At 28.9% G+C, this 15363-nt stretch overlaps 1 protein-coding gene across 1 annotated transcript in view; it reads left to right on the top strand.

Annotated features, from left to right (window-relative positions):
- LOC127703792 (dolichyl-diphosphooligosaccharide--protein glycosyltransferase subunit STT3B-like) overlaps window positions 1–9625 on the top strand; it is a 29391-nt gene extending 19766 nt beyond the window's left edge. The window contains exons 14-17 of the mRNA XM_052207873.1: window positions 198–367; window positions 1156–1269; window positions 1697–1900; window positions 3193–9625. Of these exons, the coding sequence (XP_052063833.1) occupies window positions 198–367; window positions 1156–1269; window positions 1697–1900; window positions 3193–3273 (569 nt within the window). The 3' untranslated portion in view covers window positions 3274–9625. The remainder of the gene's footprint in view (window positions 1–197; window positions 368–1155; window positions 1270–1696; window positions 1901–3192) is intronic.
- The last annotated feature ends 5738 nt before the right edge of the window (window positions 9626–15363 follow it).

Raw genomic sequence — 15363 nt, 5'->3', positions numbered from 1 at the left:
AAATGTATGGACATTGTTGAAAAAGGAGATTTTTCACAATGTTATAGGATGTTGGACACGATAAGAATATATCAGTCCATTTTTTTTTTACTAAGATCATATCTAGTAACAGGGTAGTCTACAATTTCATGAAGAAGACTTTTGTGTTTTAATTTTGCTAAGTTTTTATTTTATGATTTCATATTTAATATAGGTAGGTAAAGCCATGTCGTCCAATGAGACAGCAGCTTATGACATCATGAGGATGTTAGATGTGGACTATGTATTGGTTATATTTGGTGGGGTCATAGGTTACTCTGGAGATGATATTAACAAGTTCTTGTGGATGGTTAGAATAGCAGAAGGTGAACATCCGAAAGATATCAGGGTAAGACGACGGAAGAAAATATTAGAATTTTAAAGAAAGGAAAAAATGTAGTTTAATGGCTGTGTTATAGGGCTATCTTTAAAAAATATTTCCGAAACATTTTTCAACAAATGTCATGATGAAAAGCAACAATAAAAAGCTGCTCTTTTGGTATACTAGTATACAATGTTTCCTGAATTTCAGTGGATATTTTTGTCTATTTTTGACTCTAAAATCATTGACAATTACACATTCAAATAAACAAGCAAAACTTTTCACCAGGATATAAGAATAAAAAAGATTACAAGTAAATTCTGAAAAAGCTTTGGATTTATACACCACTATAGAAAAAATTCCCATTCTCTTGGCACACAAAATGGAAAAGAGCTATATCATTTTTTACAGTGCATTACGTATCTACAGTGAGTTGCAATTACTGTAAATTCAGAAATAATTACGAGGTTTTTATGATTGCAAATAACGCAACTAGGTGAGTATCGCAATAATAAGAACTCACATTTGATAAGTAAAACAGAGATTTTGAATGTAGGTTTTTCTAAAATCGCAATAATTAAACTCTCATTCTTTTCTATTTTTGAAAAATCGAAATAATAAATGCACACAATAATTTCTGAATTTACAGCAGTTGAAATCGTTTATCCAAGAATCTGGAGCAACCAATCCAACTTTTTCACCTTAAGAAATTTGTAAAACCAACAAATTGAAAAGAACTTTTATTACTTTCTGAAAATCAAAAAAATTCTATGCATTACTTTTCTTAAAATATTCTAATAAATTTCAATTTGCAGGAAAGTGATTATTTTACACCGCAAGGAGAGTTCCGTGTTGATTCTGCTGGGTCTAAGACATTGCTGAATTGTTTGATGTACAAACTGTCCTACTACAGATTTGGAGAACTTCAGGTAATATGCAACTAGCTTTGTATTACATTTATTAAAAGACTCAATTGTGGTGGTGGCATCCAAGAAAATCACTCTACTTGTACTTAGAAATCTCCAGAAAAAACAGGTTTTTTTTTTGTTTTTTTTTAGATAATTCATGGACTAGCATGGATATTTTTGGCATAAAGGTTCCTAATAAATTCACTTAAATTAAATGTGATATACGTGGGTGATGAAAGCATAAGAAAGAAGATATCATGGAGGTCAGAAAGAAAAAGGAAATTATAAACATAGGAAAATAACACTGCAAAATATTACTGGATAGATGACATTATAAATGAAGATGCATTTTAATAGTTTCAAATTCAATTTTATGTTATTCCTTGGAATTTCAATTTAGCCCTTTATAAAATGAGATACCAATAATATAGTAAATCTTCTTTTACAGCTTGACTTCAGAAGTCCTCCTGGATTTGATAGGACAAGAAATGTAGAGATTGGCAACAAGAATTTTGATTTGACACATTTAGAAGAGGCTTACACTACTGAACATTGGTTAGTTAGGATATATCGTGTCAAAGATTTGACAAATAGAGATATTGTCAAAAATCAAGCTATGCCAAAAGTAAAGCCAAAGAAGAGGAGCAAGAAGGTAATTATATTCATGAATACAATTCAGAGAAGAAAAAAAAAGAAAGGGATTTGTCATTATACACCTGTCTTATTATTTGATTATTGGAGACAACTTTCCAGATGTTCATTTAAACTTGGAAATCTGTATGAAGAGCATGTTGAAAAAAAATTGTATAAGTTAAAGCACAAGTCACGAACATTTCACTAAAACATAATTAATCTTAAAAGAGTTGCAGTCTACCGACAAGGATTTAATCTGAAAATTTATCCCTTTTTCACCATTATTGCATTTAAGGATGTACACCTCTGAGGAGCCAAAAATTTCTATAATTAAACTTTTTTTCTTAACCTGATTTTTGGGTTTATATGACTATAAAAAAATAATTGGTGAAGAAAAAATCATATGGTGGTGCACATCTTTTTTTGCTACAGCCCTTTGAAAGTACCCAATTTTGATGATTTTACCCATTTTTCATCAATTTTTTCCTATTTTTGGGCTATTATCGTGAAAAAAATCACAGTTCCACAATTAAACTTTTTTTCATACTTTCAATAAAGATGAAGTGGACCAATCTGAATAAATTTAACTTAAAAAAACTACAGGTAGGTGTTAATATAAGAAAGTTTTATCATATTTTGATGCTTTTTTGTGTCAAATTAACCATACTGTCAATTTTGTAAATTTGTGATTTTTCTCTGTTTTAAGAACAAAATGCATATTATTTCAACTTCTTTGTAATAAATGATTGAAAAAATACATATCTAAGAAATTTGAAAAGAAAAACGTGATATGGGATGTACATGTTTCTGGTAAAATCATTTCTTGTACCCCTCACCCATTTTCTCAAAATTTTGGCTAAAAAGACTGACTTGATTGGTAACAAATTTGAAGAATTGATTACTCAAAAACTACTCATTGTAAATACACAATTTTTTCACAGAGTTAAGCTTGATTATAACATTTGTTTTAAATTCATTGATATTTTCCACTTGTATCACATGTTTTGGAAATAATTCCAGAACGAGATTTCAATGAGACTGTAACGTCAGAAGAATACATCCTTAAAGTTGTAGTTTGTCCAGTAAAATTTGAAGAATTATTGTCAATGCATTAAATGTTTGTCCAATATAGAGTGCCTAGGCTGTCTTACATGCTGCTCTAACAATTTAATGGATTCCATCAAATTTTAAGAATTTAAAAGCTTTAATCAAGGTTTTGAAATGTCATGATAGGAATTGATTGCTAGTTGAACTATTTTAATTTCCTGTTCATTGTAAAAATGGTTACTAAATTTGATATATTATTTACAGACTGGTAAAAAGAAGACTGGTTCCATCAAACACAAACCTGTGGTAAAGAAGGGGAAGAAACTCAGCAAATCAAAGAATTAGACTTATTTAAATTAGGTATGGATGCTGTCGGGACACATGGTTTGACTGAACTGGGTGGATGCTTTGTACGAGTCAATTATGTATATGATCATTACGAGCATTGTACATTTCAACAACATTGTTAGCTTTGGAGTTTCTTGTTGGAATATTTGGAACATATCATCTGAGACATTTGACAAGTTCCTTAAAAATTTGTATAAAATATTTGCCAGAATGTATCAATAACATGGTACAAGTGAGACAGTTGAATGTTTATTATATTGTTATTTGGAAACTGTTGTTTTCTTGTTAATAGATGAAGGTCTAAATTTTAGGAATATTTTAAATTTAAAATTAAAGTTTTTCGGTGGCTTTGATAAGAGGAGACGATAGGTATAGTCACAAAAATTAAGAACTCTAAAAATAGCTTTTTGTCAAAATTAAAAAATTTGTATCAATGGCTTTATGGAGATTTAACTATGAGAAATACCATAATTGATTTCTTAACTTGTTTTTAGGTTTATACCTTTTTGATGATTTAAGAAATATTAAACTTTTGTTCAATATGAAATATTGATGGTGATATTTGAAGGACATATATAAGGAAGTACTAGATTGATTAAATACAGTTCAGTTTCAAATGGCTGCCATTTAGATACTGGGGGTTCATTTATTTTCGTGGATAACATTTTTCATGGATGGAGGAAAAAATAGAATTTTTGTTGATATTTGATTCTTCCAAAGTCTGCATACAAGCCTATAGAAAATTAATACTTCATTGCACATTTGAATTCGTGGATTATTGATTCCCACCAAATCCACAAAAATTGGTATCACACGAAAAATAATAGACGTATTTACACTTTTGGTATTTAGCTGAATTTTGTCTCCAAATGACACTAGATCTGTCTCCGAATCACCTTCTGACGTCAAGCAACAATCACTTTTTAAATTGCGATGCAACGTTTTGCAGGAACTTGTGTGATTTCAAGTAATGGCGGACAAATTTGCCTACAAGTTTAAATATGTGTATTAATCCACAGTAGCAAAGTATTTCCTTTAAAGAAATATTCCTTAAAAAATATTAAAAGTATATCCTTGTAAATCTTTCAGACAGTAAACTGAAGAAGTTTCATATCATTTACTTCAAAACTGTCATATATTGTTGAACTATTGGGGAAAACTTGAGACATTTTAAGTATTTTGAGTTATTAGAATGCGTTGGTATGATTGTAATGATTTTTTTAAATGGATCGATTTGAAAAGATTTTTCTTAAAATTTTTTGTACTCTGTTCAGACATGAGAGAACCTAGATACAATGTATATTTTTTTTTTCAAACACAATTATTAGAGGTCACATTTTATAATTTAACATTCTTTATTTGCCTTAAAATCCTTAGTGTAGATATTATACATAAATTTCTTTATATTTGGTGTGAGAAAGTTATCTTCATTGTAAAGTGCAGTGTAAGAAAGAGTTGGCATGTGTGTACAGACTAAATTGACAGTGATTTTGAGAGCATCTTTATATTTCATTTAATGGTATGTGTTGTTATTAATTTGTTAATTAATTTTATTTAAATTTATTTCAATAAATTTAATCTGCTTTTTCTGTATTTATGTATTGGTGCAATTATTTGAATTAAGGAGAATAATTCTGCATTAAATGCCATTCATTCATCATTATGAGTTATTAGATTATGTGAAAATTTTGAATTAAAGGCTTCCTTACCTGCAATCTTCATTCTAAGACTTTTGTTCATAATTCATCAACATATTAGCCCTTTCTATTAATTGTTAGCACAAGTGGTAAGTTACAGGAATTGCATATTTTTTCACAGTTAAAATATCTTAAATTATCTTTTTTTTTCTGTTAGATAGAAAAGTAGAAAAACACTTAAGGGCTGTTACCAAATTTATTGGATGGGGGAAGGATAGGAGGAACTCAAATTAATTGAATATGGTTGGTTGGGTTGCATTTTCCATAGAATTTTGTAAGAATTAAAGTAAAATGAAAATATTTATTTTATGGGTGGTAGGGGTCTTTAAAAAGTGCCTCCTAGGCCCCCCTTGCGTTTAATTCTGGAACTCTCCTAACCCAGGATGAAAATGTTCATGTTGAATGATATAGAACTGATGTCAATATGACTGTACAGTATATTTTGTGTTTTTGGTCACATTTTATTAAATAATTTATTGTGTAAACTTTTGGTTAGTATTAGTGTATACTTATAAACTATTATTAAGCAATTTATAACTTTGACCAACTTTGATTATTATTACACTTATTGAAAATTTATCGAAAAACATATACATGTAGATAATTGAGTTTTGATTCGCTACTTTGTAATTACTTACCTATATTGTCTTTCAATATTAGTAATTGTCACAAAAGGACAGGCCGCAGATATGTAGGAATCTAAATTTGTGTAAATATTCTTTGTTAAATAGTAAAGAATTGGTCTACAAAATCTAGGCTAAGATAGATTCTTACAGTCTTTGAATATGAACTTTCAATTTACCAGCCAAAGTACTAAAATTATGTCAATAATATTTTAAGAAAGTTTACTCAAGGTATTAAAATAAAATGTTGATACTTTTCTATCAAAATAAAAGTTTGTTGAGGTATTACAGCATCATCAGAGCTTTAATTAAACCAATTACCAGTAATTATTTGCAATAAGAATTCACCTCGTTTCACAGATTCTTTCATAAATAGTATTTGAAAGGGAGTTCCCGTACATACCAAAAATTCTTGTTCAGGATAGTGTTTTGTTGCTTTGAAGGTAGCTTCTAGCTTTATGTTCTGTTCATTGATTGTGATTATAGGAAACAGTTTTATCCTAAAATCATAATTTAATCAAATCATATTTTTGGTTTTTTTTTAGTGGATGAAAGATATTAATTTGGCTCCTTACTGAGGCAATTTTTTTTTTAAATATTGTAATATTTTAAAAGTTGACATAAAATATAGCTCAATAGATGGTTATATTTTTAAGGAGTTAATACATGTAGTGCGATTGCTGCAACAAAAGATCTATTTATGCCATTACAAACTAGTAGTATATGATTGATTCTTTTTGTAAATAATATTTTTTTTCCCCAGCTTTTTAACAATGAAAGACCTTTTTTACAAAAATCCTACAAGAAAATAAAAGTCACAAACATTTCCATATCACATGTTATAAATTTTAATTCTATGTTTTTTTTTTTGTGTGTGAAGAGCGTCTGAGGAAACGAGAACATAGGAAATGTTTAAATATTTTCTGATTCTGTTATATGTGTACATTTTTTGAATGCTTTTCTCTATTACACCCATGTTTCGATGGGAATTTGTGGTTGAGCAGCATTTACTTTTGGTGGTGTATTTTTATGGTCACTTAAATAAATTTGATCAGGACTTGAAGACTTTTGTGTAAATGGAGTTAAAATGTTTAGGATGTGGAAGAACATGTATGTGTTGTATTTTTCTGTTTTTGTATTAAATATTTTTACAACATGTTATTACAAGTTGATCACAATCTTAGTTGCTGCTCTTACCTTTGAAATCTTTGATTGATGATAAAATAGCATCTGGTAATTTGGTTCCTGCACTGTTCATAGGTATTTGATGATAAATCTCTTTTATGTGTAAAGTTACTAAATAAATAGGTTCATTTTCTACCTGCTTGATTAAATGATTTTTAGTAGGTAAAATAAAGGTTCATTTTCTGCCTGCTGAATATAAAGTTTTTTAGTAGGTAAAAGGGTGGAATTTCTTAGGGTATGCTAATATTGTAGTATATATCCTCAGGAATTATATATAGTCCTGAAACATCCAAGGAAAGAAATCCCTGTTACAGATACAATAAGTCTCTCTTATATCTTCTAATCCATGCAAGTCGGTTAATAAACTTTCTCTTCCCAGATTTACTAAGAAGACAATGTTGATTTTCTGAAAGTGTGCCCTAATGCACAGTATTATCATTAGACTGGGAGGGGGAATTCCACAACATCAACACCCTCAAGATCAAGCTTTTTTGCCAAAACAGTTTGTAGACTCAGAGGAAAAAAAAATAAGTAAAATTTATGAACTCCCAGGATAAAGTAAATTTCAGGGGAGTATTATATTTGATGTTAACAAAATATATTTGTCTCATAACATCATTTCCCCTCTGATAATCACAAACTGCCAACAATTCTTTTCATAATACATGCACATATATATTTATGTTAAACAGAACATCCTTCTTTGATATTTGATGTGATGTAAAACAATATCATATTCTTTTTTTCCCTATATTTATTCAGACTCTGATGGGAAATGTCATTCACTAGGGTTGGATTGATATCATTGTTGCTGTGGATGACACATTTTTATCTGTATATTTATAATACATGGTCAGCATGTTACATCGCTCAGCCAATTAAAATCTCTGAAGTCTATAGAAGGTAGGATAAATTAGTTATATTGAAAAGGTATAGTTTATATCATAAACACTCTATTATATACTTAAAACGGATGTTTTTCTGTTTGGGTTTGATGGAGCCTGTGCAACCATGACTGATATCGATATATTCACAGATGGCTGATACAGAAAGATTGCCACTGATTGTATTGCAAATAAAATTTACTTGTATTTACTACTTAGTATATAATAGATTACGTCATCACTTGTCAAATGAAAAAAATATAAAACGGTACTTTTTTATTACCTCAAATAGATTCTTGTCATTTCATTATTTGCGATCTCCCCATTTATGTTGAAAGCATTTATTTCCTGCATGGTTTCCTGTTGTTTCGATCATTTTTATGTCTATATTTAAAATTTTAGGAACATGGCCTAAATAACTACTTTTATAGTTGATGTATAATATTCTTGATAGTAGGACATGTTGCGATTGCAAAGATATGTCACAATTGAAAAGTAAATGTATATCGACATAAGTTATTTTTTTTTATATAATGCAAGGAGTATATTCTTCTGGGTATGATGCCTAGGTTTCATGCAACAGATGCCAAAATTATGACAAAAATCTCAAAAATATATATTTATTATTTGTTATACAGGTATGTAGCAAAGAGGCTTTTAAACTTGCTAAACCTACTTTCTTACAAAACTGAGAATTCAGTGTCACAATCACAATTTTTTTTCTTTTTGAAGTGGGCTACATAAAAATGACTGATTTTATGTTTATGTTTACATTCCTGATGACTCTTGTCAATTACTCTTTTATAGAGTAAATTTTCAAGATCAATTTCACAAAAATAAACTTAAGAGAAAAAATACTCTTATCATGAACATTTCTGTATGAGTTACGATAAATTTTTGAAAGAGCCCCTGTACAGAAAATGAGATAATAAGATATTTTGTGGCTTTTTCTTTAAAATTTTCTTGGTGGTGGAGTACACACATTTAAACATTCTTATCTTATGAATTATATTGAAAACTTTCTCTCTTGTCTGGAATCTGAAGATTATAGGTGTAACGCTCCTTTTTGCTGAGGTAAATTCATATGGAGCTGCCATAAGGGAATTATTTATTTCGTTCCAAATTTTCTAGAGAATTAGTTTGGACCAAAAAGTATATGTTAATTAGCTTACCCTTGTCTGATTGGACAAGTAAATTTTGTTGTATTGCACTTAACTTTTTGTTATATTTTTTCATTATGACCTGTATTTTATAGAATTTGATTTATTGTTGAAAGAAATGAACTTAGAGTAGTGGAAATCATGTAAAAATCAAATTTCAAACAGAAGGAATAGTTTTTCTAATTTCTAGTTTTATAACGACTAGATTATAAACAAAGATGTATACAATACATGTATAGAATTTTTAAATGGCAAGCATTTATATATGCCATATAACATTTGTATAACCAGCTTTTCTTTTGTGTTGAGCTACATGTACCATAACAAATTGATTAAGTCAAATTCATTTTTTTCAGAATATAATGCATTCTGGGTAAAATTTTCAAAAGCATTCACCAAATTGTTGTGATTGGTTAAAAAGTATTAAATTTAAATATCCAACCAATGGGATATCATTAATTTCAATTTAGTGTATAAACTGTGGAATTACCCATAATCCATTAGATTCTAAAACGCAAAATTACAAATTTATATATAATTGAACATGAGTAAACTTCTGCTGCCGCTTATTTATATATCTTTAATACATTGTTTCATCTGCACTTGCCATGAGCTGAATTTGGTATAGCAGACGACATAGGGATACCTGATTTTGAGTAATATGGTTCTTTTTATAAGATAATTTTTCAAGAGTTGTATGTTTAATGATCTAATGCAGACTGTTAGTTGTTTTGTGTAAATTCTATGAAACTGTATGTAATTGTTGTTTACTTATTGAGGATTAAAACTAAAACAGAAAATAGGTGTTAATTTTTTATATGCAATACTTTAACTTTTGTATCCTATTACATAGCATTTAATTTGATGATCTGTCCTACTATCATTTAAAAAAATTTATAGGTGATGGTTCATATATAAGAAAGTACAGATCAAAGTGGAAGTATATTCAGTGCACACATCTAGGGTTGTCAAAATGTTCATTGAAACCAAATAATTTCAGCATACATTCTACACATAAATGACTGCTTAAGTGTGAATAAAAGGTATACTCAGTGAAACAGTTATACAAGTAATGAACATTTAGTGATCAAGCTCACTTACAGCACACCCCCATATAAAGGAGAAAGTTAAATAAGTTCCTGACTTGAGATGAGTTGAAGTAATAGAGGAATTAAATTGTGTTGCATATCCTGGATAGTAACTTCAGTTTCATCACCTTCTTTTTAGGTCAAGTTTTACATTATAGTCCAAATTTAAGCAAATACTTGACTTCCTAGTGGAAAGTTATCTTGAACATCATGATTGGAAGATAAGGTCCATACAAAAATTGGGTCACATCATCCGATATTTTTACTTTGGTAAAGTGTTTTCCTGACAATTTTAATTAAGTTGTCATTGATACTGACAAAATACTTTTGAGTTGTTGGTATTACTATATATACATTATTTTTACATTCATTATTCTTGCTTTGGTTAAGTTTGCATTAGGCATCTCATGATCAGCCAGTTTATCTTTTATGCCTTTTGTATTTGATGTCAATTATATATAAGCTACGATAAATACTGGAATAAAAGGGTATATTTGATTTGGAAGCAGATAAATATCTGTAAGGATTTCTCATTTATTTGTCAGAAATCAACACAATATCAAAAAGAGTTAATGCTTATTTTTCACAAGGGCCATTTTAATCTGTCGGCTTACAGTTAGAATAATTCATATAATATTAAAATGTATTTTAAATGCATCATATGCACATTTCAAAAATGTAATCTTAATCAGTTGTGCACAAAATCAAATATTATAAATCCATCTGTATTGAATATTGACTACCAATTAAGCTGAAGCTATTTCAATTCCTTGAGGTTTTTGAGGCTATATTGAATATTTTAAACTCATATATAATGAAGCAAAACTTTGCAATTTTCTAACCAGGTGTTTCTATTTTGATATTGATAATGGTATATCAAGGAAAAAGCTCTTTGATTTTTATCCATGAATTTGATAGGTAAATGCCAAGGAAAGATACGGAACAATTTTTATTAACAAAAATTACAAAAAAAGAATTAGAAATTGTACAGCATGATAATAATAATTAAGCTGTATGAGACACAAAAGAAAAAGAACCGATGAAACAACGGATGAGAAACTGATGGAACAATAAATGAGAGACTGATGAAACAACAGTTCAGAATCATGAAATAACAGATGAAATTACAGACAAGGAACTGTTGAAACAACATACAAGAAACTGATGAAACAACAGATGAGAAACTGATGGAACAACCGATGGGAATTTAATAAAACAACAGATGAGAAACTAAAGAAAAATCAGACAAATGAAACAACAGATGAGAAACTGATGAAATAACAAACGATAAACTGATGAAACATCATATGAGACAATGAAGAAACAACAGATGAAACAACAGAACCAAACAGATAAGAAACTGATGAAACAACAGCTGAGAAATGGATGAAACAACAGATGATAAAATGATGAAACAATAGATGAAAAACTGATGAAAAACCAGATGTGAATCAAATGAAATAGCAGATGACAAATTGATGAGAAGCTGAAGAAACAACAAATGAAGCACTGATGAAACAACAGACTTGAAACAAATGAAACAACAAATGAGGAACTGATGATACAATTGATTTGAAACAAATGAAACAACAAACGAGGAACTGATGATACAAGTGATGTTAAACAAATGAAACAACAAATGAGGAACTGATGAAACAACCGATCAGTCCCAGAAAAACTCCAAGACAAATCTGAGATTTTATCAAAACGATCAATGGCTCGATCAAAAAACTCAAAAACCTAATAGATAAATCTTTCGTTCTAGTGAAGTAAAAAAATATATAGAATTCTAGTATGCTGAAATATGGAAAGGTTGTGTCTAATCTTAGTTCAGTCGTACAATAACATTGCAACAAGTAAACCTCTTACTAAACATTTTCTTCTAGTATTTGATGTTAGTTATTATCCAGCAAATTGCAGAAAATCTTTTAATTATTGTTTTTAACCGAATTGCTACAAAGTCGAACTTGGTTTAAAATATGATGAATGCTGTCTTGCCTCCGTTTTTATGTTGTCTATGTGAAAGCTTTGGGGGGGGGGGGGGTCAAAATGAATCAGTTTGTAAAGTTTCATGAAAAACAAACATGTAAACTTAATTTATAGAGTTTCAGAAAGTCCAACACAAAGATGGAATGCAATTGCCAAATACTGGCTAAAACACTTTGACAACATAATTGGTATATAATATTTGATACGTACCTGTAATAGTATTCTTGAAGAGAATATATTTGGTATCAACAATATAAAATGGTAAGGGAAACCTTTGCTCCTCCCTTCCTTTACTAAGAGTCATATGGCCAAAATGGATCATGTTTGGAATATCGAAACTGAAACCTTTTATAGTAATAAAAAAATATTTGATAAACGTAATTGGATATGCGAATACATTCTAATAAAGAAATCAATCCCCCACTAATTGGATTCACGAACAAAAAGCGCCAATGATTATAGTAATCCAACTAATTTGAAGCACATGAAAATCCAGAATAATAACACATAAAAATTATGATATGGAAAGAAAATGAATTCCCCGAGAAAAAATTCAATTTAAATTATTACAAAAATGTACTAGTGCAAAATGTGAAATTAAATGGAGTAGAACATTAAGTACTGAACTAGACTAGCAATAAGTTTGGAAAAAGCTTCCCAAGCTGCCTGTATCAAACAAAATTTTCCAATTCCAATGGAATACATTATACTGAATTTAAATTATACCAAATGCAAAAGTCTGATGGCCTATGTTACTTATGTGGCAAATGTTTGAAACCCAGGAGCATTTATTCTATTATTGTTATAAAATTCAAAATCGTCATTGAAGAAATAAAAAGATTGCTATCTGTGCATAGATATAACGCTTAACTTTGTTGTCCAAAACATGATTATTGGATATAATCAAGATATTGATAAATATAAATATTGGAAATTTTATAGGGTTTTCGGGAAAATTTAGTATTTGGAAAAGTCGGAACTACATTAAATTCAACAAAACAGCATTTAATGAAAAATCTATCTTTCCATATTTTTAAGAAAGATATGAATGATTTTATCTAAATGATCGCTAAATCAAAAAAAAAAGAAAAAAACAAAAAAAAACATTTTTTTGGAATATGTAAACTGACCGTTTATCTCAAATATTGTAATTACTATTAATAGTCGTATTTGCTTATTCTTTGCTAATCTTGTGGATATATATACATTATTATGAAATAACTTGTGCCTCGGTATTAAAGTTATAGTTATCATTTGAATACAAAAGACACACTTTGAACTAGTGTATTGTTTACACCGTCATTTACCATCCATCGCCAGTATTTATACAAGTTAATTTTATAGTTTATATTTTATACATATTTATATTACAAACTACATGATTGTAATTCTTTTTTGTAATAGTATTTTACTCACCACAGATTGTGTTTCTTTATAAGAGCACATACATTTATTTCACAAATAATCCTTCATCGAAAATTCTTAAGTGTTTGAAGCACGTGTCCTGTCAGTGTCAATATTTTACAGACATTTAACCGGGAACACAATTTAAGTAACGAAAGATTTCATATTCCGTGTACAATATAAATCATTCCTGTTATACACCATAAAGCGGTATATTTCTTTTATCGGACTCACTAAAGACTTTTATTCGCATAATATCGAAAAACAATAAGCATTTTAATAAAATAATGGTTACTTTAAAAAATAAAATTAGCTTGTAGTCTTCAATTGATATTTTAAAAAAAATGAAAGAATAGACAACCTGGGTCCAAAAGATTAACTATTCATGTTAGTCCCAGATGCGACAAATTGTCATTGAAAATAAACAAACTGTACAAACAAACAAACAAAAAAGAATATAGACTGAGCCAAGCTATTGTTTTAGAAACTACATTTTGTAGTTGCATTTTAAAAAATGAGTTATGCAATTTTTTCAGAAACTACATTTTGTAGTGGCATCGTATAGATTGGATTCTACTATTGTTTTAGAAACTTCACTTTATAATGGCTATTGTATAGATTGCCATTAAAGATAAATACACCGGGAAAAAATAATAATGTTTATGATTGTTTTTTGCTATTTTCTTGAAAAGTATTATATATAGCTATATAGACTTGAAGAAAATGTTAGCGGAAATAGATCAGCCATATACGATCAACAAAATAAGTTAAGATAAATCATTTGGAAATCAACTCCATAACATTTGTTGTCCGTATAAATAATGATGTTTCTCCCTTTCTGCGTTTTTGGTTTTATCTTAAGAACTATAATAAATATACTTCCCAAAAACTGATCAACGAAAAAAGAGTTAAAATATGTTGACATTGCTGACATACCACATCTTCTTATTTTTATATAGATGAAAATTGTCATTAATTTTTTTTTCGTTCTTGAAAATTTTAATAGGTAAAGAGAGGCAATATACAGCTTAAATGCGCTTATAGATAAGATTTACCAATGGGTTAACATTGTTGAAATTGTGAATCAACTTTCTTTAGCAGTTATATATTGCCCAACAAGAATTTTTTAGCTAAATTTTGAGATTTTTACTATTAGCTTAAAACTAGAATAGATAGGGAGAAAATGTGAACACCTAGAAAAAAATCTAAATTTAAAAAGTAAATTTGCAGAACACACAATGCATTTGTTTTTAAGAAGGAGTTTTTTTTTTTATATTATCCACAGAATACAAAAGTAGCAATTGAGCGGATTCAGACTAGGTCTATTAGCTAGGGAATGATCATTTTATATTTTGTGATGGGGATAAGGGATGCTGAATAAAATGAATGTGATGGTGTCTAGAACTGAAGATCAATAATTTTGCTCAAGACATGCTGAAAATGAATTTTCTGTACATTCAGATGCACATACGATTTGGAAAAAAAAAATAAATAGATGTATTTACAACGGAAAATATTTTTTTCGACGAAAAAAATGAGATAAGTAATCCAGCCTTATAACGGGTGAAAATGATTATTCTGTCCACGCAAATCTCTTGTTCAAAAGCCCAACCCTAACAATTGTAACCATAGAAATAAATTGGTCGTTCTCTAAACAATTTTGTTCGTTTCGCCTTGATTTTGTAAATTCAAAGGACCTGTCTTAAATATAACATGTGGTCTCTTGTGGACAGTTGTCTCATTGGCATTATTTTTGTATTTGGATTTGTAATCTAACCCTTATTTTTTCAACTTTGAAATTGAATTTTCCATATGATTTATTATTCTGGATTATGCCTGTGTACAATCAAGTCAGTGTAATACAACAATTCGGTACATACAATGTGTGTTCTTCAAAGGGATTACTAATTCAAAGAAAACTGCATGTTTGATATCATTTTTCCCCTGATTTTTGTCTCAATGAAACCGAAAATATATTGTTGCTAAGAACTTTTCCAATATATGTATAAATGATTGAATTGCAATTTTCCAATATAAATAATTGGTTGCTATAACTT

The sequence above is a fragment of the Mytilus californianus genome, unplaced genomic scaffold (genome assembly GCF_021869535.1).
Source record: "Mytilus californianus isolate M0D057914Y unplaced genomic scaffold, xbMytCali1.0.p SCAF_50, whole genome shotgun sequence".
Lineage (NCBI taxonomy): Eukaryota > Metazoa > Mollusca > Bivalvia > Mytilida > Mytilidae > Mytilus > Mytilus californianus.
Note: the sequence above shows the minus strand (reverse complement) of the source record. Positions and strands in the feature narration are given on the sequence as shown.